General features: G+C 39.1%; 1 protein-coding gene across 1 annotated transcript; it reads right to left on the reverse strand.

The window, feature by feature from the left end:
* Positions 1 to 12,359: 12,359 nt before the first annotated feature.
* On the reverse strand, positions 12,360 to 21,986 carry LOC128654056 (uncharacterized). Its single transcript, XM_053707715.1, has 3 exons — positions 21,376 to 21,986; positions 20,717 to 20,861; positions 12,360 to 15,243 (listed from the first exon to the last, which is right to left on the reverse strand). The coding sequence occupies exon 3, from the start codon at positions 15,233 to 15,235 to the stop codon at positions 13,088 to 13,090; it is 2,148 nt and encodes a 715-aa protein (XP_053563690.1). The 5' UTR covers positions 15,236 to 15,243; positions 20,717 to 20,861; positions 21,376 to 21,986; the 3' UTR covers positions 12,360 to 13,087.
* Between the last annotated feature and the right edge of the window lie 5,040 nt (positions 21,987 to 27,026).

Genomic DNA, 27,026 nt, shown 5'->3' on the forward strand with positions numbered 1-27,026 from the left:
ACCCTGTCTGCCTGCTCTGAGCAGGCGGACAGGAATCCCCACAATTCAACCCGATCGAGTACGATCGGGTTGATTGAAACCCCCCTGCTGGCGAGTCTGCAGGGGGCGGCGTTGCACCAGCAGCTCATGTTGAATACAGAGAGCGTATTGCTCTCTGCATTCAGTGAGTTATTGCGGACCTGATCCGCACTGTCGGATCAGGTCCGCAAGACCTTTGATAAATAGGCCTCTATGTGTGGTTAACCAAAGGGATACCCTCTGAGAGTTAGCCACAATCCCTATGCAGAAACTGAATTAATACAGAAATGAAAACACTCAAAAACTAAGTGTTCAGACTCTTAGCCCCTTGGTCTCTAAAAGTATATGAATGAGGCCAGTATTAGGGGTATACGTCCCAATAAATGTTAGTATATTATGGGCAAACAGTCAAACAGTGGTATGTCCAAATCCAGGGACTCAATGCGTCTCTCCCTGACTGGGACTTATCATTGCACTATTGTACCAGTACTTTGTTGGACTTCCGAATAAACTTTTTCAAATATTAGACTTTTTTTGAGCAAGCGCTTCTTATTCTTCTTTGCTGTCCTTAATACAGAAATGGTAAGGGGGTACATTATAATTAGCAGAAATACCTTTAAATTCTGGGGAAAGTTTCTAACTAATTTAGAGGACCTAGAAATGGCATAGCTACTAGTACTGAACATGGTCTTATATGAGTGTGAGAGAAAGTCATTTCAGGAGAATAACAACTGTTTTACTAAGCAAACATTTGTATTTATGTTTATTTGTTCGATATATTTCATATGCAAGAGTTTTTAAAATTTTTAAGAAATATCTCATTCATACTAATAAAGTGGGTGTTTATGTTTGTACTAAATATGAATGACTCATAAGCACTTCTTTTCTATCATTGTGTTTAAATGTCGTCGTCCCCCCCATATGCTTATGGCTTTATATTATATTATATATATATAGGCAAAAAAAGGGTATCTATTACTATGCAGAGTAATATGTTACCAAACTGCGCTCTCTATAACTTAATAGTTAATAAGTTCTAAATGTGAAGATCAAATCAATACAACATATAATGTTATTAAAAGACACAGTAAATGAAATCTTTTTCTATGTTGCATACACAATTCTTACAGAAATGGATAGTACAAATGTATATATTTTTGTTAAAAGGATAAATTTGTTCCCACACAGTGTTGAGAGGTCTAGATAGGTGCTGGCTGCTGTTTTCACAAAAAATCTGTTATCCCACGGATTGGAGAGAAATCTGAGGCAAAGATAAGAAAAAAAAGCACACAAAAGCACCAACATAGTGCAAATCAATTTTATAAATTTTAAACACACACAAATATATAAAAAGTGAGCCCCCTCAGGGTGTCTACTCACAAGAATTACCCTCAAACAATATGAGGTATGTTAACGCTCTTAGGAGAATCCTCACTGGCAATAGTAGTTTGTACCGGTCTCTTGTCCCTTAGGCAGATTGGTCTTTAAATCCCCCTTGAAAACCAGAATCCCCAGTGGGAGTTAGATGCGGTCCGTGGCGTAAAAAGTCCTCACTGTAATTAAAGCAGTTTGAGTCCCCAGTGTCTTTATAAAGCCGCTTCAAATGCGGCTGCTGTAAATTTAAAAGAACCGCTCACTCGGAGCTACACAATCAGCTGTATGCTGGACAATCGACGCAAGGTGGGTGTGGCCTATTTCTTGAAACAAGGTGTACTTTTATTGAATTACCGGATCCTTAAAGGGACAGTCTACTCCAAAAATGTTATTTTTTTAAAAAGATACATAACTACTACCTATTCCCCAGCTTACCAAAACCAACATTGTTATATTAATATACTTTATAACCTTTAAACATCTAAAATTCTGCCTGTTACTAAGCCCCTGCAGGCTGCCTTTTTCTCAGGACATTTTTATGGCATTTCACAGCAAGACACTTCTCGTTCATATGTGCCATATAGATAACATTGTGCTCACTCCCATGGAGTTATTCTAGAGTCTGCACTAATTGTCTAAAATGCAAGTCTGTAAATAGAACTGATATAAGGCACTCTAAGAAGACTTAGATACAAGGTAATCACAAAAAAGGAGGAATGGGTAATACATTGATTGCCTATCCTTTTTAAACAATAAAACTTTTGGAGTAGATGTCCCTGTGAGAATGGATAATTACAAGTGCTGCAGTAAACTCTGTTGTTTATCTATCTATATATATGTGTGCGTGCGTGTGTGTGTGCGTGCGTGTGTGCGTGTGCAAAAGATTTAGGTAGGTAAGAATGCTTTACAAAACTAAAATTTTAATGGGGTTTTTTGTATCAATTTACAAAATGTAAAGTTAGTGCACAGAAGAATCTAACTAAAAGAAAATATTTGGTGTGACCACTCTTTGCCTTCAAAACAGCATCGGTTCTTCTAGGTACACTTGTGCAAAGTAAGGAGTCTTGCAAACATATATGGCACCTTTTAAGAAGCTGTGAATACAGTTTTGGAGGGCCTTTGGCTGCAGGCTCGCATGACAACTTACGGTGCCAACTCCATTTAGGTGTTTTTCAATCCCCACAGACTTATTCCGACTGGGGTATGTGCAATAATAAATTGCGAGCAGGGTATTGCTGCACACTAGCCGCAATGCCGGGCAGAAATATGGACTCTATAGTTAGCTGCATGATTAAACAATGATACCAAATGTGATAATGACCATTATTTTAATATGTAGGTTCAAACACAATCATTAACCAATTGCACTCTTAAATTCAGACTATAAAATATTAACAGCTATAATTGCTAACAGATTCCAGAAAGTAATGCAGGATATAATACATCAGGATCACACATGGTTCATAAAGGGCAGGGCATCATTTAAAAATGTGCGTAAAGTATTTCTCTCTATTACGCATATATATAGTTTAAGAATCAAAACGCTCGGCAGAAATCGCTGACGCGGATCCACATAAGATGCCCTTACTGATAAAAAAAGACGCCAAAAACACACGCATCAAGTATGGTGCGATGAGCATCAGACTGTTGTTAACTAACAGTCATCGATGTCGCGGTTATTTGGGTTTTTCCTAACTTTATTTATACCATTTCATTACTGTCCATGAACAAGCACATTTCTCTAAAGTTAATATTTTATTTTTCATCTGTTAATGTCCAAGAAATAGATAGATTTATACCTGAACAAACAATATCTCATAGAAAGTTATTTTTCTATTTATTTGTTATACAAAAAAAATCTGTTATATGATACTTTCACATAAATTAATGTGTATTTGTATTTCTAGAAGTCATGATAAGCTTTTATCTCATGGTTTTTTTTTATAACTTAAATGATTATTAATGCTAGAATTTGTACATATATAATTGCACATACTTGTATATACAGTTGTGCTCATAAGTTTACATACCCTGGCAGAATTTATGATTTCTTGGCCATTTTTCAGAGAATATGAATGATAACACAAAAACTTTTCTTTCACTCATAGTTAGTGTTTGGCTGAAGCCATTTATTATCAATCAACTGTGTTTATTCTTTTTAAATCCTAATGACAACTGAAACTACCCAAATGACCCTGATCAAAAGTTTACATACCCTGGTGATTTTGGCCTGATAACATGCACAAAAGTTGACACAAAGGGGTTTGAATGGTGATCAAAGGTAACCATCCTCACCTGTGATCTGTTTTTTTTTGTAATTAGTGTATGTGTATAAAAGATCAATGAGTTTCTGGACTCCTGACAGACCCTTGCAACTTTCATCCAGTGCTGCACTGACGATTCTGGATTCTGAGTCATGGGGAAAGCAAAAAAATTGTCAAAGGATCTGGGAAAATGTAGTTGAACTGTATAAAACAGGAAAGGGATATAAAAAGATATCCAAGGAATTGAGAATGCAAATCAGCAGTGTTCAAACTCTAATCAAGAAGTGGAAAATGAGGGGTTCTGTTGAAACCAAACGACGTTCAGGTAAACCAACTAAAATTTCAGCCACAACTGCCAGGAAAATTGTTCAGGATGCAAAGACAAACCCACAAATAACTTCAGGTGAAATACAGGACTCTCTGAAAACATGTGGTGTGGCTGTTTCAAGATGCACAATTAGGAGGCACTTGAAGAAAGATGGGCTGCATGGTCGAATTGCCAGAAGAAAGCCATTACTAGGCAAATGCCACAAAGTATCCCACTTACAATACGCCAAACAGCACAGAGACAAGCCTCAAACCTTCTGGCACAAAGTCATTTGGAGTGATGAGACCAAAATTGAACTTTTTGGTCACAACCATAGACGCTACATTTGGAGAGGAGTCAACAAGGCCTATGAAGGTACACCATTCCTACTGTGAAACACAGAGGTGGAACGCTGATATTTTGGGGATGTGTGAGCTACAAAGGCACAGGAAATTTGGTCAGAATTGATGGCAAGATAAATGCATCATGTTATCAAACAGAACCCCTCATTTTCCACTTCTTGATTAGAGTTTGAACACTGCTGATTTGCATTCTCAATTCCTTGGATATTTTTTTATGTCCCTTTCCTGTTTTATACTGTTCAACTACCTTTTCCTGCAGACCCTTTGACAATTCTTTTGCTTTCCCCATGACTCAGAATACAGAAATGTCAGTGCAGCACTGCATGAAAGATGCAAGGGTCTGTCAGGAGTCCAGAAACTCATTGACCTTTTATACACACACACTAATTACAAGCAAACAGATCACAGGTGAGGATGGTTACCTTTAATAGCCATTCCAACACCTTTTTGTCAACAAAATCACCAGGGTATGTAAACTTTTGATCAGGGTCATTTGGGTAGTTTCTGAAAAGTTTTTGTGTTATCATTCATATTCTCTGAAAAATGGCCAAGAAATCATAAGTTCTGTCTGGGTATGTAAACTTATGAGCACAACTATATATATATATACAAACCCATTTCAGTATAAAGTTCAAAACTTGATTTAGTATGGTTCGGGCTGCTGGTGGTGGTGTAATGGTGTGGGGGATATTTTCTTGGCACACTTTGGGCCCTTTAGTACCAATTGATCATCGTTTAAATGCCACAGCCTACCTGAGTATTGTTGCTGACCATGTCCACCCCTTTATAACTACAGTGTACCCATCTTCTGATGTCTACTTCCAGCAGAATAATGAACCATGTCACAAAGCTCAGCTCAAATCATCTAAAACTGGTTTCTTGAACATGACAATGAGTTCACTTTACTCCAATGGCCTCCACAGTCACCAGATCTTCAATAGAGCACCATTGGGATGTGGTGGAACGGGAGATTCGCATCATGGATGTGCAGCCAACAAATCTGCAGCAACTGCGTGATGCCATCATGTCATTATGGACCAAAATCTCTGAGGAATTTTTCTAACACATTGTTAAATCTTTGCCACAAAGAATTAAGGCAGTTCTGAAGGCAAAAGGGGGTCCGTGAGTATATATATATATGTCTGTATATACATATATAGACATATAAATACATATGTACAAACATATATATATATTTAAAGTATATATATAGATATATATATATATATATATATATATATATATATATATATATCCAAAATAGTATCGCACTCACAGTTTTCACAATCCTTATGACTTGCCCGGGGTGCAGTTCAAAGTACACATATGCATCCAAAATCAGAAAGCAATCACCGGGTCTTGAATTTATCTCATTTATTACAGTAGTGACGTTTCGGGGTTGCCCCCGTCCTCAGACAATGTTTACAGTACAATAATAACTTACCCCTTATATTTGAACCCAAACTCCCACTCGTGTAGCTGTTAGCTGCATTCCGGAAGTCCAGCAGGCACGTGGTGTACACCTACGTCATTAGTTGCTATGGAAACCGGATGCTGTACAGCAATTCTGTGCTCAAAATTTAAAACAAAGTTAAAAACAACATCAACCGCTAGCATATAGGCATCAATAGGAGACATACACAGGGTATTTCACATTGTATGCATAATATATCCCTATTGCATACAGGCATCTATGTAAATACTGATGATGGTTATACAGTATGTAAAGGCAGACATACTAATGATACAGCAACCTGGGGGATACATTAAAACCTAACTATGGTGCCGAATAGAACCAGTGTAAGAATGCCTAGTATGTTATCTAGGAAATATCAGTTACAGGCTATAGGACTAACTTCTATTTAGTTGAACAACAGGCCAAGTAAATACTGCCATGTTATGGCCAGGTAACTATGCATAATTATAGAAAATAGGAGAGGGGGCATAATTACATGAAGGCTGGAGATGAAGACAAAAATTAAGACAAAAAATATCTCAGTGGTCCAGAGTAGCAAGACATTGTAAGTATATAAATGTATGTCACAGATAACAGTGCCAGTCCAGGTGGACATTCAAACCCTGGGGGGTCATAGTCCCCAGGTCGTAAATCCATCTGGATTCACGCTAAAGTAGTATTTTAGCTCTGTCCCCCCCTCTAGTCAGAGGGGAAACATGGTCAATAATGATATACTTCAAGTCAGATACCTTATATAATAAAAATAAAGTGCCTGGCTACCGGCTAGTCAGAGGTTCCTTGGTCTATGGCAGTTCTTATTGCTGATCTGTGATTCGCCATTCGGGTGCGCAAATCGTCTACTGTCTTTCCGAAATAATATAAACCGCATACACAGTGTATGTAGTTGGTCGTGCATGTCACTCTATGCTTGATTGTGAATTTCTTGTTCTTATAAGGATGGTTGAATTCACTTCTAGTTGTAAGGCCCCCACAGGTAGTACATCCTAGACAACGAAAGCATCCGGGTTTGGCATGGAGCCATGTCTCTTTCATATAGCACTCTCTTGGGTTTGTCTTGATAAGTTGATCCCTTAGTGATCTTGCCAGTCGATATCCAATTCTGGGTGGTCTGATTCCAAAGAAGGGAAGTTCCTTATCAGTTGAGATGATAGACCAATTCTTTTGCAAACTTTCTGCAAATATTGGTTTATCAATATCAAAAGTGGTAAAAAAAGTCAAAATGTTATCCTGTTCTTTAACTTTAGCATGTAATAGCTCTTCCTGTTCCATGTTGAGAATATCCAACTTCCTTGTTCTAAGGTTATCGTTATTGTAAGCCCTATGGATAATTTTTTGTTCCATTTCTTGCAGCTGTTGTTCCCTCAATTCAGCATCCGTGTTATTTCTGGCTGTTCTTATGAATTGTGATGTCAGAAGCGCTCTTTTTAAAGCCGGTGGATGACAGCTATAGGCATGTAGGAGGGAATTATGATCAGTCTCCTTGCTGAAGAGTGTTGTACATAGGCGTCCATCCCTATTAAAGATTCTTAAGTCCAGAAAGTCTATACTGTTAGTATTGTATGTTATCTTGAACTTTATAGTTTGATGTGCCTCATTCAGGAGTGAGAACCAACTCATCAATTCCTCCTCCGTTCCATCCCATAGAAGAAACAGATCATCTATGTATCTTTTGTAATTGGAGATCCTTGTATCAGAAAGTAATGGAGTTCCTGCAGTCTCAAATTCGGCCATAAATAGGTTGGCATTTGCAGGGGCTATATTTGACCCCATGGCCGTACCTGCGACTTGAAGAAAAAATTCTTTTTCATACCTGAAATAATTCAATTCCAGACAAGCTGACAAGAGTTCCTTGATTGTGTCAATAGGTGGTCCAACATATGGGTAGCGTGAAAGCTGTCTCGTTACTGCCCTAATACCCTCCATATGTGGGATTACAGTGTACAAGCTGGTTACGTCCAACGTAACCAGAAGTGTTTCATCCTTGACACTAGTTATGCCATTTAAAATTCTGCTCATGGAACTAGAGTCTAACAGAAAGGAATCCATGTTTCTTACCAATGGCTGTAAGATATTGTCCAGGTAAACAGCTATCGGTTGCAGAAGGGAACCTATAGCCGAAACTATAGGTTTCCCAGGGGGTACCTCTATACTCTTGTGGATTTTCGGCAACATATTTATAACCGGAATTCTAGGGTGTTGTACCGTCATATACGCCAATTCATCCTTGTCAATACAGTTCATCTCATGCATGGTGTGTAACATGATGTCCAGTTTCTTTTTAAATATAGTCGTAGGGTCACCTCTGAGTTTTCTATATGTGCCTTGATCTTCCAATTGTCGCTTTACCTCCTTGCGATAGTCCACATAGTTCTGGATGACAATTGAACCTCCTTTATCTGCTTCCCTCAGGACTATAGATGTATCCTTTTGTAGACTAGTCATGGCATTCCTCTTGTTCTTAGTGAGGTTATGTCTGTATTGACACCTTTGTTGATGTAAAACAGTTGAATCCTGATGTATAAGTCTACTAAAGGTTTTAATTGTCAGGTTACTGCTTATTGGATCAAATGTACTCTTCCCTTTAAGAGTCCTTTTTGGTTGTTCCCCATAATCCTTAAAGTGTTCTTTCAATTTCAAATTCCTCGTGAACTTTTGTATGTCCACATAGAGATCGAACTCATTATACTTAGTAGTAGGTATGAATGATAGTCCTTTGTTTAAGACACTTCTCTCATCAGGGGTTAGTACATGTTCACTTAAGTTGACCACTAGGTCCTCTTCAGGCGGCCTCTTCTGGGGGGTCTGTATGGTCTGCTTATACCCCCCGCCTGGTATGGCTCCTTGTCCTGCCTCCTTTTTTGACCGGGTGGTAATCCCCCTTCTAGTTCCTGCTTGGGGTGGTAGTGTTCCTGATGTTGTAATTGCATGATCTGAATCTGAGCTATTCCCTGAACTGTCCACAGTTCCCAAGGGTCTCATCCTATTATATCTTTGACACCAAGGTCTATTTGTGCGATATTGTGCTCTTTCCTCTGGGCTCAGTTGCCACCTATAGACACTTTTATTTTTGTAATCATTAGTTACATCCTCCAATTTTCGATGTTTAAAGGTGATTAGATCGTTTTCATTTTTATTTATGTCTTCTTTCAATTTGTTCAACCAATTTTGATCTTTTTCTGCTTCTAGTTTGTGTAGCTGTAATTCCTCATATTTAGATGATTCAGCTTTATTCAATTCTAGAAGCCTGGAGACCTCTTGTATCACTAGCAACACCAAATCAAGTCAGCATTTGTTCAGTATATTGCACCACTTTAAACAAAAACATAATTTATGTAAGAACTTACCTGATAAATTCATTTCTTTCATATTAGCAAGAGTCCATGAGCTAGTGACGTATGGGATATACATTCCTACCAGGAGGGGCAAAGTTTCCCAAACCTCAAAATGCCTATAAATACACCCCTCACCACACCCACAATTCAGTTTAACGAATAGCCAAGAAGTGGGGTGATAAAAAAGTGCGAAAGCATATAAAATAAGGAATTGGAATAATTGTGCTTTATACAAAATCATAACCACCACAAAAAAAGGGCGGGCCTCATGGACTCTTGCTAATATGAAAGAAATGAATTTATCAGGTAAGTTCTTACATAAATTATGTTTTCTTTCATGTAATTAGCAAGAGTCCATGAGCTAGTGACGTATGGGATAATGACTACCCAAGATGTGGATCTTTCCACACAAGAGTCACTAGAGAGGGAGGGATAAAATAAAGACAGCCAATTCCTGCTGAAAATAATCCACACCCAAAATAAAGTTTAACGAAAAACATAAGCAGAAGATTCAAACTGAAACCGCTGCCTGAAGTACTTTTCTACCAAAAACTGCTTCAGAAGAAGAAAATACATCAAAATGGTAGAATTTAGTAAAAGTATGCAAAGAGGACCAAGTTGCTGCTTTGCAGATCTGGTCAACCGAAGCTTCATTCCTAAACGCCCAGGAAGTAGAAACTGACCTAGTAGAATGAGCTGTAATTCTCTGAGGCGGAGTTTTACCCGACTCAACATAGGCAAGATGAATTAAAGATTTCAACCAAGATGCCAAAGAAATGGCAGAAGCTTTCTGGCCTTTTCTAGAACCGGAAAAGATAACAAATAGACTAGAAGTCTTACGAAAAGATTTCGTAGCTTCAACATAATATTTCAAAGCTCTAACAACATCCAAAGAATGCAACGATTTCTCCTTAGAATTCTTAGGATTAGGACATAATGAAGGAACCACAATTTCTCTACTAATGTTGTTGGAATTCACAACTTTAGGTAAAAATTCAAAAGAAGTTCGCAACACCGCCTTATCCTGATGAAAAATCAGAAAAGGAGACTCACAAGAAAGAGCAGATAATTCAGAAACTCTTCTGGCAGAAGAGATGGCCAAAAGGAACAAAACTTTCCAAGAAAGTAATTTAATGTCCAATGAATGCATAGGTTCAAACGGAGGAGCTTGAAGAGCTCCCAGAACCAAATTCAAACTCCAAGGAGGAGAAATTGACTTAATGACAGGTTTTATACAAACCAAAGCTTGTACAAAACAATGAATATCAGGAAGAATAGCAATCTTTCTGTGAAAAAGAACAGAAAGAGCAGAGATTTGTCCTTTCAAAGAACTTGCGGACAAACCCTTATCTAAACCATCCTGAAGAAACTGTAAAATTCTCGGTATTCTAAAAGAATGCCAGGAAAAATGATGAGAAAGACACCAAGAAATATAAGTCTTCCAGACTCTATAATATATCTCTCTAGATACAGATTTACGAGCCTGTAACATAGTATTAATCACAGAGTCAGAGAAACCTCTTTGACCAAGAATCAAGCGTTCAATCTCCATACCTTTAAATTTAAGGATTTCAGATCCTGATGGAAAAAAGGACCTTGTGACAGAAGGTCTGGTCTTAACGGAAGAGTCCACGGTTGGCAAGAGGCCATCCGGACAAGATCCGCATACCAAAACCTGTGAGGCCATGCCGGAGCTACCAGCAGAACAAACGAGCATTCCTTCAGAATCTTGGAGATTACTCTTGGAAGAAGAACTAGAGGCGGAAAGATATAGGCAGGATGATACTTCCAAGGAAGTGATAATGCATCCACTGCCTCCGCCTGAGGATCCCGGGATCTGGACAGATACCTGGGAAGTTTCTTGTTTAGATGGGACGCCATCAGATCTATTTCTGGAAGTTCCCACATTTGAACAATCTGAAGAAATACCTCTGGGTGAAGAGACCATTCGCCCGGATGCAACGTTTGGCGACTGAGATAATCCGCTTCCCAATTGTCTACACCTGGGATATGAACCGCAGAGATTAGACAGGAGCTGGATTCCGCCCAAACCAAAATTCGAGATACTTCTTTCATAGCCAGAGGACTGTGAGTCCCTCCTTGATGATTGATGTATGCCACAGTTGTGACATTGTCTGTCTGAAAACAAATGAACGATTCTCTCTTCAGAAGAGGCCAAAACTGAAGAGCTCTGAAAATTGCACGGAGTTCCAAAATATTGATCGGTAATCTCACCTCCTGAGATTCCCAAACTCCTTGTGCCGTCAGAGATCCCCACACAGCTCCCCAACCTGTGAGACTTGCATCTGTTGAAATTACAGTCCAAGTCGGAAGCACAAAAGAAGCCCCCTGAATTAAACGATGGTGATCTGTCCACCATGTTAGAGAGTGTCGAACAATCGGTTTTAAAGATATTAATTGAGATATCTTCGTGTAATCCTTGCACCATTGCTTCAGCATACAGAGCTGAAGAGGTCGCATGTGAAAACGAGCAAAGGGGATCGCGTCCGATGCAGCAGTCATAAGACCTAGAATTTCCATGCATAAGGCTACCGAAGGGAATGATTGTGACTGAAGGTTTCGACAAGCTGGAATCAACTTTAGACGTCTCTTGTCTGTTAAAGACAGAGTCATGGACACTGAATCCATCTGGAAACCCAGAAAAGTTACCCTTGTCTGAGGAATCAAAGAACTTTTTGGTAAATTGATCCTCCAACCATGATCTTGAAGAAACAACACAAGTCGATTCGTATGAGATTCTGCTAAATGTAAAGACTGAGCAAGTACCAAGATATCGTCCAAATAAGGAAATACCACAATACCCTGTTCTCTGATTACAGACAGCAGGGCACCGAGAACCTTTGTAAAAATTCTTGGAGCTGTAGCTAGGCCAAACGGCAGAGCCACAAATTGGTAATGCTTGTCCAGAAACGAGAATCTCAGGAACTGATAATGATCTGGATGAATCGGAATATGCAGATATGCATCCTGTAAATCTATTGTGGACATATAATTCCCTTGCTGAACAAAAGGTAAGATAGTCTGAAATAACTGCATTTAAATGGTCCCTAAGACTCTATAAATCTTAGTATCTATTTGCTATACACTTTAGTGAAAGGCTAATATTACATTTAATAATCCCTTATGAATTATTATACCCACTATATAATATTAACACACAATCACTAGCTTAAACTACTTGTAAGGTCATAAACTCACAAAGTCTTATTCCAGCAGTAACAAAACTTTTATTACAATGAGGCTAATTAAACATTATTACAATATGCAGATTAAATATAAATTACACATATGCAAATCACTTATAAATACTCAGCAGTGAACTATACATCAATATTACACTAATACATTTGCCCAATCTATGTGAAAGTATGGTGTGCTGAAATTATGTGTCTGTAAGGATCACTTACTTCTGATGTTAGCTGTGGTCACCATTCCAATTGAAAAAGAGTGAAAGAGGGTGAACTCCAGTATTCCTGCTACTTTTATTGTAAGTTTTTCATCCCTCCCACAATGATGATGTCACTCATAAGCAAGCCCCCATTGTAATTTTAAGAGTATATGGTTTCATCCTGCATGTGCTTTGGGGGTAGGGAATGGCATTAGCCTTAGACAAAGGATCTTAAGCCAGCTGGTCATCCTTCTCAGATGGGGGTCTGGTAATGTGATCTTTCTACATTCCATAGTGACCTAGTATCTGAATGAGGAGTTAACCCCTTCTTGACCATTCAGCTGAGTTCTTGTAGAATACATATACCATATATATATGTATATATATATACCCCTTCCAGACCATATGTGAATTCAGATCATGCCATTATTACATTCCCCCCTTTTGGCAATGGAGGTTACCATACCCTTCCATTCCAATGGTTGTTTTTATATGAGTGAATCTGATGGAAGATTCCTAACCCCACCTATGTGTGATGGCTATATTAGTGTACTAAAGACGCTTCCATTCGCATACCATAATATAAGTGATATACACGTGCAATTAATGATTTTAAATAACAACACATACAAATTTGAATAATTATACATAATATAGAAATAAATAATATGATTATAAATGGATGTATAAACAGATTTCCCAATGCAGAACCCCATGATGACTGTTTCGAAAAGGAATTTGCTAATTTCTGCCACCAGGTTGCACTTGACATCTCCGTAAAAGTATGTTCAATCCTTTGTAGTTCTTGTTCCTGATGGTAGAAATTTACATGAACACGTTCCCCAAAATTTTTAAGATGTTCTAGTAACACAGAGTCTTTTTGCAATAAGGTTACCCATTTTTGCCAAGGTGCATCATCTACTAATATTGGGGTTATGAGTGGAGCCCCCAAGGTAGCGTTATATGTGAGTAACTGTGGGACAGTGAAGTTAAACTGTAGTGAACTTATCCTCACAGGGTACCCAGTAATACAATAAATCCCTGGTGTGATTTGTTCCCTTGAATTACACCTGTCAAACCATACATGCACTTCATCTTTAGGCTTCAATGCAACAAAACACACCTTTCCTTGTCCTAAGGGAAAAATCATATCTTGGGGATTAACTTTCTCCACAAAACCATTGCAATATGAGTGATTATGCCAGCAGGAATCAAAAATTATTCTTGCCTGGTTGGGTAGACATAAAATTTTAGAAGGAAACCTTATGCAGCCAGACATATCTACCTGTTCCATATGGGAACCATTCCATATCAAATTTGGGAACTCTAACTCATGATGCAAAACATGAGATTCTGTGACAGGTGTTCCTAGTGAAAACAAATGATAAACATTCTGATAGGTACCACTAGTGGGCACAAGTGAAGTAGCCCTGCATATATTTTCCCTGCAGCCCAACCAACTGTTTAACCATAATTCTCTGTGTTTTGATGCAAAACTGTTAACAACAGACTGCTCCCACCCTCCCAAAGGTGTATGGTTATTTTCCATAGCCTGTGCTATTAATTTAAAGTCAGTTGATAATTCTGTTTGCATGGAAATACACACAAAATCCCAGGATACTTCCCTTAACCTGCTAATTACTCCTATCAGTATTTCCTCTGTATGTTGAATGGCAGGACCCTGAACCTGAATGACTGTCTGTGTCAGTGTCTCTACCAGAGTGTTTATCATTTGTTGCGTATGAATCCCTTTTGCATTTAACATCCCCTGAGACTGTAAGGTTGCTGTTAAGCTGGATATGTCAATGGAATTTACCACACCTAGCCCTGTTCCCACACCTCCCAAAACTGTATCCATGATATCCCTCCTAGTCCTTCTCCTAGTACCTTCTGCCCACTTAACTAATGCTTTTTCCATAGTGGCAGTAATTCTGGAACAATTTTGGTAATGTGTGGAAACTAGCCAATCTATTATTTTAATCTTCCACGTGATAAATTGGAATGTGGCATCCCTCAATACTGGAGTTGGCTTGATTGTACTTGTTTGAAATGGACCACTAGAAACAACACTTTTCCCCTTACACATTGGAGTATTGTCATAATGTTTCATCTTTGGTGTAGTGATTAAAGTAGAATAGATCAAAGGCGTAAATGTGGTTGTTTCCTTTATTTGATCTATTTTTAAGTATACTTCAATCCCTCCACCAAAGTTGGCAGCTGTAACCCTCCAATTAATCCCTTCTCCAATTTGTTGTTCAAATATAACCTTGGTTATATTATAGTTATCGCCATTTATAGTGTGAATAGGATTTGTAAATGTTGTAGACACAGAAACACCTTCTCCCACCAGACCTACAGTCCATTTTCCCCAAGCCACCCACTTACATTCCCATTCAACTTTATTACCCTGATTGACCCTCCAAAAACCAATTAAATTGTCTTGATGTTTTTCTGCAAATATTTCAATTTTCCCACCCACATTAAAAGTCAATTTTCCCAAACAATCTTTGTGAAGGTCTTGAGAGCTCCATAAGTCTGTCCATCCTCTGATGATGCTGCTTGAGCTCCATCTACGACTCCTTGTGAGGTTTGTGATTGAAAGTTCATTACAGTCACAGATTGGAAGTTTTTGCAATAACACCCACACAAATACAAATAGGTTTGTGGCGATCATTCCTCTCAGGCTCCACATAATGAAATCTGTCAAAAAAAAAATTAAGAGAATATCAGTTCTTAGCAGAAATATCTACATCTGGGACAGCTGTCCCTCTATACAATTTACATTGGTCAACATGGACCCATTTGTAACCAGGCTGCCTTCTGGTTTTCCCAGGGGTTGATCTTTCTATTTTAATTACAGTATTACCCAATTTGTCCAAAATTCTATAAGGTCCTTCCCAATTTGCATCCCAGGGAGAATTTTTGCGAAAATTTTTAATCATGATCAATCCCCCCTTCTCAAACAGAGGTGTTTGAGGTGTAGATGAAAATTTACAATCTGTTGGGGCCATATTAGAGGCAGCAAAAATTAGCAGTGAGCTCAACTGCTCCTGAATTTGGGAGAGATATTGATCTCTAGACACAGATTCTCTCAAGGGAGTAGACAATTGTGGTTCACCTGGGTGGCCTAATGCCATCTTTCTCCCTGTCATGAGCTCATAGGGAGAACACTTGGTAGCATTTGATGGTGTAGCTCTAATAGCCATTAGAACTGCTGGAAGATGTGTGACCCATGATTTACCATACTGGGAAAGCATTTTTGACAATTTTGTTTTTAATGTGCGATTCATGCGCTCAACTATACCAGAGGATTGTGGATGATATGGTACATGAAATCTTGTCTGTATTCCCAGTAGGGCACAGAGATTTTGCATTACCTGACCTGTAAAATGTGTACCCCTGTCTGATTCAATGAGTGTTGGAAACCCCCATCTTGAGAAAACATGTTCCCACAGTGCTCTGGCAGTAGCCTGTGCAGTATCACAACGAAGTGGAATAGCCTCAACCCATTTTGAAAAAATATCTTCAATTACTAGGGCATACCTAAGACCCCCCTTTGATAGTGGAAGTGGGCCTATAAAATCAATTTGGATAGCTTTCCAGGGGCCATCTGCTACTGGTATTCTCTGGAGAATGGGTCTCTGACCTTTAGGGCGTGGATTAATTTGAGCACAAATTAAACATTCTTGTACACATTTTAAACAGGTTTCTGCTAAATCTGACCAATGAAATTTTTGCCTTAAATGGTACTATAATGCACTTTGCCCAATATGCCCAAGAAAAGAATGTGTTTGCTGTGTTATAGGTCCCTGCAAATGACTTGGGACCACAAAAACCAATTTAGCCTGTGGATCATTGGGATTAGAGTAACATATTAACCCATTACAAATTGAATAACCATTTGGGAGTGTTTGCTGTTCCTGTAACAGAGGGAAAAGGTTAGGATCTTTAGCTTGTTCTGTTTTCAAATCAGGTACCTCTGAATCTACCATTGTAATCTTTGCTATGTGTACCATTGTATCTTTAGATGTAACATGCTCTCTCCATGCTTCCTGTGTCTCACTGTCATTCTCATCTGATTGCCATGGTTCCCCATCTACAGCTGCCTGTTTGGCTAACATGTCCACATGTGCATTCCCTTGTGAATGTGCATCTGTGAAATGTGTGTGTGCCTTAACTTTAACAATAGCTGACTGCAATGGGTGCTGTGTTCCCCAATCTACCAATTTCTTAAGGGCTTGAACATGTGACAATGGTTTGCCTGCTGAGTCTACCATTCCCCTTAGATTCCAAATTGGTAAGTACTCTATCAGTGATCTGGTCACATAGGCACTGTCACTGTATATACAAATGTCTTGTGTGTCAAACCTGTGGCAAGCCATAGAAATGGCTTCTAATTCTGCTCTCTGTGCTGAGAATGATCTTGGTAACATAAATTTAAGAGCTAATTGTTGAGAAGGGACCCAAATAGCAAAACCAGTATTAAATTGACCATCCTGCCAAAATCTTGAGCCATCTACATAAATTTGTAAATCCTGGGGAGAAGTTTTGTCCCTGAACAATTTATGAGGCGATTCCCTGTGTGTGAATGTCTCTGTGCAGTCATGGGGTTCACCCTGAGTGTGCATTAGTTGGGGTAATGTGTATTTTGCATTGTGTTGTACAGTGATGTCACAATGTTGCAAATCTATTAACCACCTAGTCACTCTTTGTGTTGAAACCCCACTTAATGATTTCTCCAACAACAGCTTTATAGGGGTATGTGGTGTTTGGAGGATGAGCTTCCCAAATCCCACTATATGCTCAGTAGCCTGAACTGACCAATGCACCCCTAACAAAGCCTTGATACATGCGTCATAACCTTTCTCTACTGGAGTAAGAAGCCTGGAAAAATAGCCAACAGGCCTCCATTTTTCAGCCTTCTCCTGCAGTAGGACTGTGGAAATTGAAGTGTCAGATGTGTATGTTTGTAAAGCAAAAGGGGCCTCCCTCTCCACTGTGGCAAGGGCAGGGGCTGATGCTAAACCTTCCTTTAACACTTTAAATGCTTCCTCATGTTCTGTATTCCAAGGAATTTTCCCAACATCCTCCCCTTTCAAAAGATCATAGAGAGGTTTTGCTTTTTCAGCAAACCCTTCAATGAAATCACGAGAAAAATTTACCAAGCCTAAGAATTGTCTTAAGGACTGCCTATGCAAAGGTCTGGGCACCTGAAGTATGGCTGTAACTCGTTCTCTAGTAGGGCATCTTGTACCCCTTTGTATTGATACTCCCAAAAATGTCACCTTTTGTCTCATTAATTATACTTTTGAAGTGTTTAACTTGAGGCCAGATTCAGTAATCAAGCCAAACAGTTCATTCAGCCGCTCCAAATGTTCCTCTACTGTCTCTGTTTGTAACAAAATATCATCTACATACTGTATGATACTTTCTGGGACTGAGAATGTTTTTAATACCTCTGCTAATGCTTGGTGAAAGTATGTAGGCGAGCTGTGGAAGCCCTGAGGAAGCGAATTGAAGCAAAATTGCATGTTATCAAAGCAGAAAGCAAACTTATATTGGCACTCTGGGGCTAGTCTGACACTCCAAAAACCATTACTTATATCCAGAACAGAATACCACCTACATGTGGCACTCAGTTTGGATACCACTTCAGGAGTAGAAGCAACTAGATTTGTAACAGGTGGGGTAACTTTATTCACCATACGAAAATCAGCAGTTAACCTCCAAGTATTATTTGCTTTCCTTACTGGCCACAAAGGAGAATTATTAGAGGAGGAACATTTCCTAATTATCCCTTGGCTTTCAAGCTGACTAATAATTTGCCTCACAGGTTCAATAGCTTCTGCTGGAAAACGATACTGTCTTTGTGGAGGGGGGTCAGGGCCTACAATATTGATTTCAATGCCTTTTAATATGCCACAATCATTCTTATGTTGAGCCCATATGTCAGGGAAATCCATGACCAATCTCTTCAAATCAGGGTGACTTTCAGTATCCGGCCACACCCTTTCTGAAGGAATTGATGCAATGGATGCTATGGGACTGATGTAAGAGTCATCTAATATTACAGGTTTTCTCCCTCTAGTATCCCTCCACAAAACATTGTTACATAGGTCCACTATCATCCCTTCTGATCTCATTATATCAGCACCAAGTATTGTACCCTCTGTGTTTTTGCTCTGCCAAATGGGAATTTCCTTAGTCCACTGATTACCTAGTGTCATAGTCACATTTGGGATAAGGGATGCTTGGGACTGGGATCCCCCAAGTCCCACAATAAATGTCTGTCTTGTCCCTTGTGGGGGACTTAATGGTAAGTCTGTCAAAGTTACTGAAGCTCCTGTGTCTATGAGGAGTTTTGTGCGATGGCCCTCAATCACACCATAGACACAGGGACGTCCAGAATGATCCCTAAAGGTGTTACATATAGGGACCATGTCATCCAGGGCCTGAGGTAGTCAGTCAGAGCAGGATATCAGAGGAGAATTATTTTCATAATTCTTTTCATGATATCCCACTTCCCCTCCCCCCACAGTCATCACTCTCAAAGCCTCATGCGCTGGGCCATACAGATTAGTACCAGGCCTAAGCTTTGGGGTGTATTCCTGTCCTGTTTTATCTGGGGGCTTAATCTTGTTATTTTTCCCTACCCAATTATGTGCATAGCTTTCTTTTGGAGGTGCAGAGGGATGTAATCTTTCCTGCCCTCCCTCAGTTTCCTTCTGAATTCTCTTTAAGAATCTGCAATCTACTCGTCTGTGCCCATATTTATTGCAGTAATGGCAAATACCTTTGAAGGGACCCTCTGAATATTTTTGTTTCCCTTCATTAGTGGTTACCACAGCAATTCTGTGTTGCCCTGTGTTCTTTTTCTTTAAAATGTTCTGCCTAGCCTTACCTATAATAGATAACACACCCTCTAGTGTATTCTTTTCCTCAGCCATCATTTGTATGCTAGGTTCCAAATATGTGAATTTTTTAATTAAATACTGCAACATATCATGAGGTGTTTGTTCTGGTGAAATTCTGTGTGTCAGTCTATATAATTGTTCAAATTTAGCTGCAAATACCCATGGGTCATCATTTAATGCTACTTGCATTTCTGCAAGAGAGTGACTGTCCAAATCTCTACTCCCTGTCACTAGTTTACAAACAGCTTTTAATCTGTCCCCATCTGAACCCCATTTATCCTCCTTAAACCAATCTGTGTTCAAATTAACTGGGCCTGCAACTGGTGATTGTAATCTAGCTGCAATGCTGCCTGGAAGCCACATTTTTAACAAAAAGCATGCTTCCTTATGTGACAGCATGTATTGTTTTACTGCAGACTCAAAATTTGACATGTTAGTGAAAACATCTGCTTTAACATCATACACTGGAAAGAGAGGTTTTAACTTTACCAGTTGTCTCATTACTTTATCTCTATCTTGTTTTATAAGGGTAGTTGATACCAGGGATGATGTTTCAGCAGAGGTGGTAGAAAAAAGTAAATTTTGCGATTGAGTTAAATTTCTTCCCCTGGATCTTACACTGGGTGTTAGTGATAAAGTATCTGTTTGATGTTCTGTGTTTAATGTTCTTGGCCTAGTTATCTGTGGGGTTAGTATTGGAATGTGTGTGCTCTCTGTATTTTGTGTGTGATCCAATCTTTCCTCACTGTGTGGAATAGGCACCCTCCCCCATCAACATGTGGGCTTTGCACCCTTCCCCCATCAACATGTGCCCCATCTTCCTGCGACACACATGCATTGTCCTCATTTAATACTGCAACAGGGGTTAAGTTTGCAAGTCCCTGTCTCAATGAAGCAATAAGTTGGCCTCTTGCGTCATAATTTTCTTCTAAAGTATTAATATATTCTGCATTTACCCCACATGTGGGGCAATTCTCATCTAATGTGTTACAATTGATCTCTGTTAATATGGCTATTGGGGGAGAATGTTCAAAGATTGCTCTATTCATTTGGTCTTTGATAGCTAACAACAGTTTCATGCAATTCTGTAATTTGGATTTTTCTTTTGTTAAACAAAACCTTTTTTTATCAATAAGCTTATTCTCATTCTCACATTGCAACCACACATCTTTCAGTCTTTTAACTATGTCAGTATTTTCATCAACAACAGGCTCAAATGTGCTACATTCTGCATATTTAACAATTAATTCCATACTCACACTTTAAAGTGTCTTCAGACTGCCAGCAAATCAGATTCACGTCCTGCGCGATATGATTTTCTCTGCGTCTGGTTCAACTGATCCTTAGGTAATGCCTCTCTGGATCTGTAGTCTTGGCCAAAGACTTTACTGCTGAAACGCTCAACTCAAAAACAGTATAGCAAAAACTAGGTTCAATTTTCGTCCAAAAATCACACTTGTATTATAAAAAGAACCTGGATTAGTCCCCCCTTAAAACAAGTGTAGTTGGTAAGAAAATTCGCTGGCTCGCCAATGAAATAACTGCATTTAAATGGTCCCTAAGACTCTATAAATCTTAGTATCTATTTGCTATACACTTTAGTGAAAGGCTAATATTACATTTAATAATCCCTTATGAATTATTATACCCACTATATAATATTAACACACAATCACTAGCTTAAACTACTTGTAAGGTCATAAACTCACAAAGTCTTATTCCAGCAGTAACAAAACTTTTATTACAATGAGGCTAATTAAACATTATTACAATATGCAGATTAAATATAAATTACACATATGCAAATCACTTATAAATACTCAGCAGTGAACTATACATCAATATTACACTAATACATTTGCCCAATCTATGTGAAAGTATGGTGTGCTGAAATTATGTGTCTGTAAGGATCACTTACTTCTGATGTTAGCTGTGGTCACCATTCCAATTGAAAAAGAGTGAAAGAGGGGTGAACTCCAGTATTCCTGCTACTTTTATTGTAAGTTTTTCATCCCTCCCACAATGATGATGTCACTCATAAGCAAGCCCCCATTGTAATTTTAAGAGTATATGGTTTCATCCTGCATGTGCTTTGGGGGTAGGGAATGGCATTAGCCTTAGACAAAGGATCTTAAGCCAGCTGGTCATCCTTCTCAGATGGGGGTCTGGTAATGTGATCTTTCTACATTCCATAGTGACCTAGTATCTGAATGAGGAGTTAACCCCTTCTTGACCATTCAGCTGAGTTCTTGTAGAATACATATACCATATATATATGTATATATATATACCCCTTCCAGACCATATGTGAATTCAGATCATGCCATTATTACATAGTCCTTACAGTTACCATCTTGAATGTTGGTATCCTTACATAACGATTCAATATTTTTAGATCCAGAACTCTCCTTCTTTGGTACAATGAAGAGATTTGAATAAAACCCCATCCCCTGTTCCGGAACTGGAACTGGCATAATTACTCCAGTCAACTCTAGATCTGAAACACATTTCAGAAATGCTTGAGCTTTTACTGGATTTACTGGGACACGGGAAAGAAAAAATCTCTTTGCAGGAGGTCTCAACTTGAAACCAATTCTGTACCCTTCTGAAACAATGCTCTGAATCCAAAGATTGTGAACAGAATTGATCCAAATTTCCTTGAAAAAACGTAACCTGCCCCCTACCAGCTGAGCTGGAATGAGGGCCGCACCTTCATGTGGACTTAGAAGCAGGCTTTGCCTTTCTAGCTGGCTTGGATTTATTCCAGACTGGAGATGGTCTCCAAACTGAAACTGCTCCTGAGGATGAAGGATCAGGCTTTTGTTCTTTGTTGAAACGAAAGGAACGAAAACGATTATTAGCCCTGTTTTTACCTTTAGATTTTTTATCCTGTGGTAAAAAAGTTCCTTTCCCACCAGTAACAGTTGAAATAATGGAATCCAACTGAGAACCAAATAATTTGTTACCCTGGAAAGAAATGGAAAGTAAAGTTGATTTAGAAGCCATATCAGCATTCCAAGTTTTAAGCCATAAAGCTCTTCTAGCTAAAATAGCTAGAGACATAAACCTGACATCAACTCTGATAATATCAAAAATAGCATCACAGATAAAATTATTAGCATGCTGAAGAAGAATAATAATATCATGAGAATCACGATGTGTTACTTGTTGCGCTAAAGTTTCCAACCAAAAAGTTGAAGCTGCAGCAACATCAGCCAAAGATATAGCAGGTCTAAGAAGATTACCTGAACACAGATAAGCTTTTCTTAGAAAGGATTCAATTTTCCTATCTAGAGGATCCTTAAACGAAGTACCATCTGACGTAGGAATAGTAGTACGTTTAGCAAGGGTAGAAATAGCCCCATCAACTTTAGGGATCTTGTCCCAAAATTCTAATCTGTCAGACGGCACAGGATATAATTGCTTAAAACGTTTAGAAGGAGTAAATGAATTACCCAAATTATCCCATTCTTTGGAAATTACTGCAGAAATAGCATTAGGAACAGGAAAAACTTCTGGAATAACCACAGGAGCTTTAAATACCTTATCTAAATGTTTAGAATTAGTATCAAGAGGACCAGAATCCTCTATTTCTAAAGCAATTAGTACTTCTTTAAGTAAAGAACGAATAAATTCCATTTTAAATAAATATGAAGATTTATCAGCATCAACCTCTGAGACAGAATCCTCTGAACCAGAGGAATCATCAGAATCAGAATGATGATGTTCATTTAAAAATTCATCTGTAGGGAGAGAAGTTTTAAAAGATTTTTTACGTTTACTAGAAGGAGAAATAACAGACATAGCCTTCTTTATGGATTCAGAAACAAAATCTCTTATATTATCAGGAACATTCTGCACCTTAGATGTTGAAGGAACTGCAACAGGCAATGGTACTTTACTAAAGGAAATATTATCTGCTTTAACAAGTTTGTCATGACAATCAATACAAACAACAGCTGGAGGAATAGCTACCAAAAGTTTACAGCAGATACACTTAGCTTTGGTAGATTCAGCACTTGACAGCGATTTTCCTGTAGTATCTTCTGACTCAGATGCAACGTGAGACATCTTGCAATATGTAAGAGAAAAAACAACATATATATAAAGCAAAATTGATCAAATTCCTTAAATGACAGTTTCAGGAATGGGAAAAAATGCCAAAGAACAAGCTTCTAGCAACCAGAAGCAATAAAAAAAGAGACTTAAATAATGTGGAGACAAAAGCGACGCCCATATTTTTTCGCGCCAAATAAGACGCCCACATTATTTGGCGCCTAAATGCTTTTTGGCGCCAAAAATGACGCCACATCCGGAACGCCGACATTTTTGGCGCAAAATAACGTCAAAAAATGACGCAACTTCCGGCGACACGTATGACGCCGGAAACGGAAATAGAATTTTTGCGCCAAAAAAGTCAGCACCAAGAATGACGCAATAAAATGAAGCATTTTCAGCCCCCGCGAGCCTAACAGCCCACAGGGAAAAAGTCAAATTTTAAGGTAAGAAAAATGTTAAATTAAAATGCATTATCCCAAATATGAAACTGACTGTCTGAAAATAAGGAAAGTTGAACATTCTGAGTCAAGGCAAATAAATGTTTGAATACATATATTTAGAACTTTATAAACAAAAGTGCCCAACCATAGCTTGGAGTGTCACAGAAAATAAGACTTACTTACCCCAGGACACTCATCTACATATAGCAGATAGCCAAACCAGTACTGAAACGAGAATCAGCAGAGGTAATGGTATATATAAGAGTATATCGTCGATCTGAAAAGGGAGGTAAGAGATGAATCTCTACGACCGATAACAGAGAACCTATGAAATAGACCCCGTAGAAGGAGATCACTGCATTCAAATAGGCAATACTCTCCTCACATCCCTCTGACATTCACTGCACGCTGAGAGGAAAACCGGGCTCCAACTTGCTGCGGAGCGCATATCAACGTAGAATCTAGCACAAACTTACTTCACCACCTCCATCGGAGGCAAAGTTTGTAAAACTGAATTGTGGGTGTGGTGAGGGGTGTATTTATAGGCATTTTGAGGTTTGGGAAACTTTGCCCCTCCTGGTAGGAATGTATATCCCATACGTCACTAGCTCATGGACTCTTGCTAATTACATGAAAGAAATTCTGGATTATTTCTGCCTATAGTCGGCACATTTCTAATCCTGAAGCCCTGTGGTATGAACTTTTTGCGATGATATTCTGATAAATATGATCCGTGTAGGATGAAGTCAATTTCCTTTCTCTTTAATTTCACAAGCTTGTCATATAACTGTGAAGTTTGTTCTGCAGCCATTCTATGTGGTATAGCTGCAAAACGTATACGAGATGCATCTTCCTCCGTAAAGAAGAACTTGTCTGCACCTTTAATTTCCTCTCCTTCATCCTGTATAGTCTCCTCTCCTTCTGCCATAATTTTTATGCAAAGCACTCTCCTTGTAAAAGGAGCTGACGATAATGTTCAATATGAATCAGGGAATCACAGTTCAAAATTCGCTGGGTGCTTATACAAAGTTGTATACAGATATCCAAAATAGTATCGCACTCACAGTTTTCACAATCCTTATGACTTGCCCGGGGTGCACAAAAGTCACATATGCATCCAAAATCAGAGAGCACTCACCGGGTCTTGAATTAACCTTATTTAATACAGTAGTGACGTTTCGGGGTTGCCCCCGTCCTCAGACAATATTTACAGTACAATAATAACTTACCCCTTATATATGAACCCAAACTCCCACTCGTGTAGCTGTTAGCGGCGTTCCGGAAGTACAGCAGGCGTGTGGTGTACACCTACGTCATTAGTTGCTATGGCAACCGGACGCCGTACAGCAATTCTGTGCTCAAAATTTAAAACAAAATTAAAAACAACATCAACCGCTAGCATATAGGCATCAATAGGAGACATACACAGTGTATTTCACATTGTATGCATAATACAGTGGGGCAAAAAAGTATTTAGTCAGACACCAATTGTGCAAGTTCTCCTACTTAAGAAGATGAGAGAGGCCTGTAATTTTCATCATAGGTATACCTCAACTATGAGAGACAAAATGTGGAAACAAATCCAGACAATCACATTGTCTGATTTGGAAATAATTTATTTGCATATTATGGTGGAAAATAAGTATTTGGTCACCTACAAACAAGCAAGATTTCTGGCTCTCACAGACCTGTATCTTCTTCTTTAAGAGGCTCCTCTGTCCTCCACTCATTACCTGTTTTAATGGCACCTGTTTGAACGTGTTATCAGTATAAAAGACACCTGTCCACAACCTCAAACAGTCACACTCCAAACTCCACTATGGTGAAGACCAAAGAGCTGTCGAAGGACACCAGAAACAAAATTGTAAACCTGCACCAGGCTGGGAAGACTGAATCTGCAATAGGCAAGCGGCTTGGTGTGAAGAAATCAACTGTGGGAGCAATAATTAGAAAATGGAAGACATACAAGACCACTGATAATCTCCCTCGATCTGGGACTCCACGCAAGATCTCACCCCATGGGGTCAAAATGATCACAAGAACAGTGAGCAAACATCCCAGAACCACACAGGGGGACCTAGTGAATGACCTGCAGAGAGCTGGGACCAACGTAACAAAGGCTACCATCAGTAACACACTACATCGCCAGGGACTCAGATCCTGCAGTGCCAGACGTGTCCCCCTACTTAAGCCAGTACATGTCTGGGCCCATCTGAAGTATGCTAGAGAGCATTTGGATGATCCAGAAGCAGATTGGGAGAATGTCATATGGTCAGATGAAACCAAAGTAGAACTGTTTGGTAGAAACACAACTCGTCGTGTTTGGAGGAGAGAGAATGCTGAGTTGCAACCAAAGAACACCATACCTACTTTGAAGCATGGGGGTGGCAACATCATGCTTTGGTGCTGTTTCTCTGCAAAGGGAACAGTACGACTGATTCGTGTACATGACAGAATGAATGGGGCCATGTATCGTGAGATTTTGAGTGCAAACCTCCTTCCATCAGCAAGGGCATTGAAGATGAAACGTGGCTGGGTCTTTCAGCATGACAATGGTCCCAAACACACAGCCCGGGCAACGAAGGAGTGGCTTCATAAGAAGCATTTCAAGGTCCTGGAGTGGCCTAGCCAGTCTCCAGATCTCAACCCCATAGAAAACCTTTGGAGGGAGTTGAAAGTCCGTGTAGCCCAGCGACAGCCCCAAAACATCACTGCTCTAGAGGAGATCTGCATGCAGGAATGGGCCAACATACCAGCAACAGTATGTGACAACCTTGTGAAGACTTACAGAAAACGTTTGACCTCTGTCATTGCCAACAAAGTATATAAAAAAATAATTGAGATGAACTTTTGATATTGACCAAATACTTATTTTCCACCATAATTTGCAAATAAATTCTTTCCAAAACAGACAATGTGATTGTCTGGATTTGTTTCCACATTTTGTCTCTCATAGTTGAGGTATACCTATGATGAAAATTACAGGCCTCTCTCATCTTCTTAAGTGGGAGAACTTGCACAATTGGTGGCTGACTAAATACTTTTTTGCCCCACTGTATATCCCTATTGC

The sequence above is a fragment of the Bombina bombina genome, chromosome 3, assembly GCF_027579735.1.
Source record: "Bombina bombina isolate aBomBom1 chromosome 3, aBomBom1.pri, whole genome shotgun sequence".
NCBI classification, from domain to species: Eukaryota; Metazoa; Chordata; class Amphibia; order Anura; family Bombinatoridae; genus Bombina; species Bombina bombina.

Excerpts from the sequence above, each read along its gene's own strand:
- LOC128654056 (XM_053707715.1), bottom strand. The coding sequence starts at position 15,235 with ATGTGGAGCCTGAGAGGAATGATCGCCACAAACCTATTTGTATTTGTG.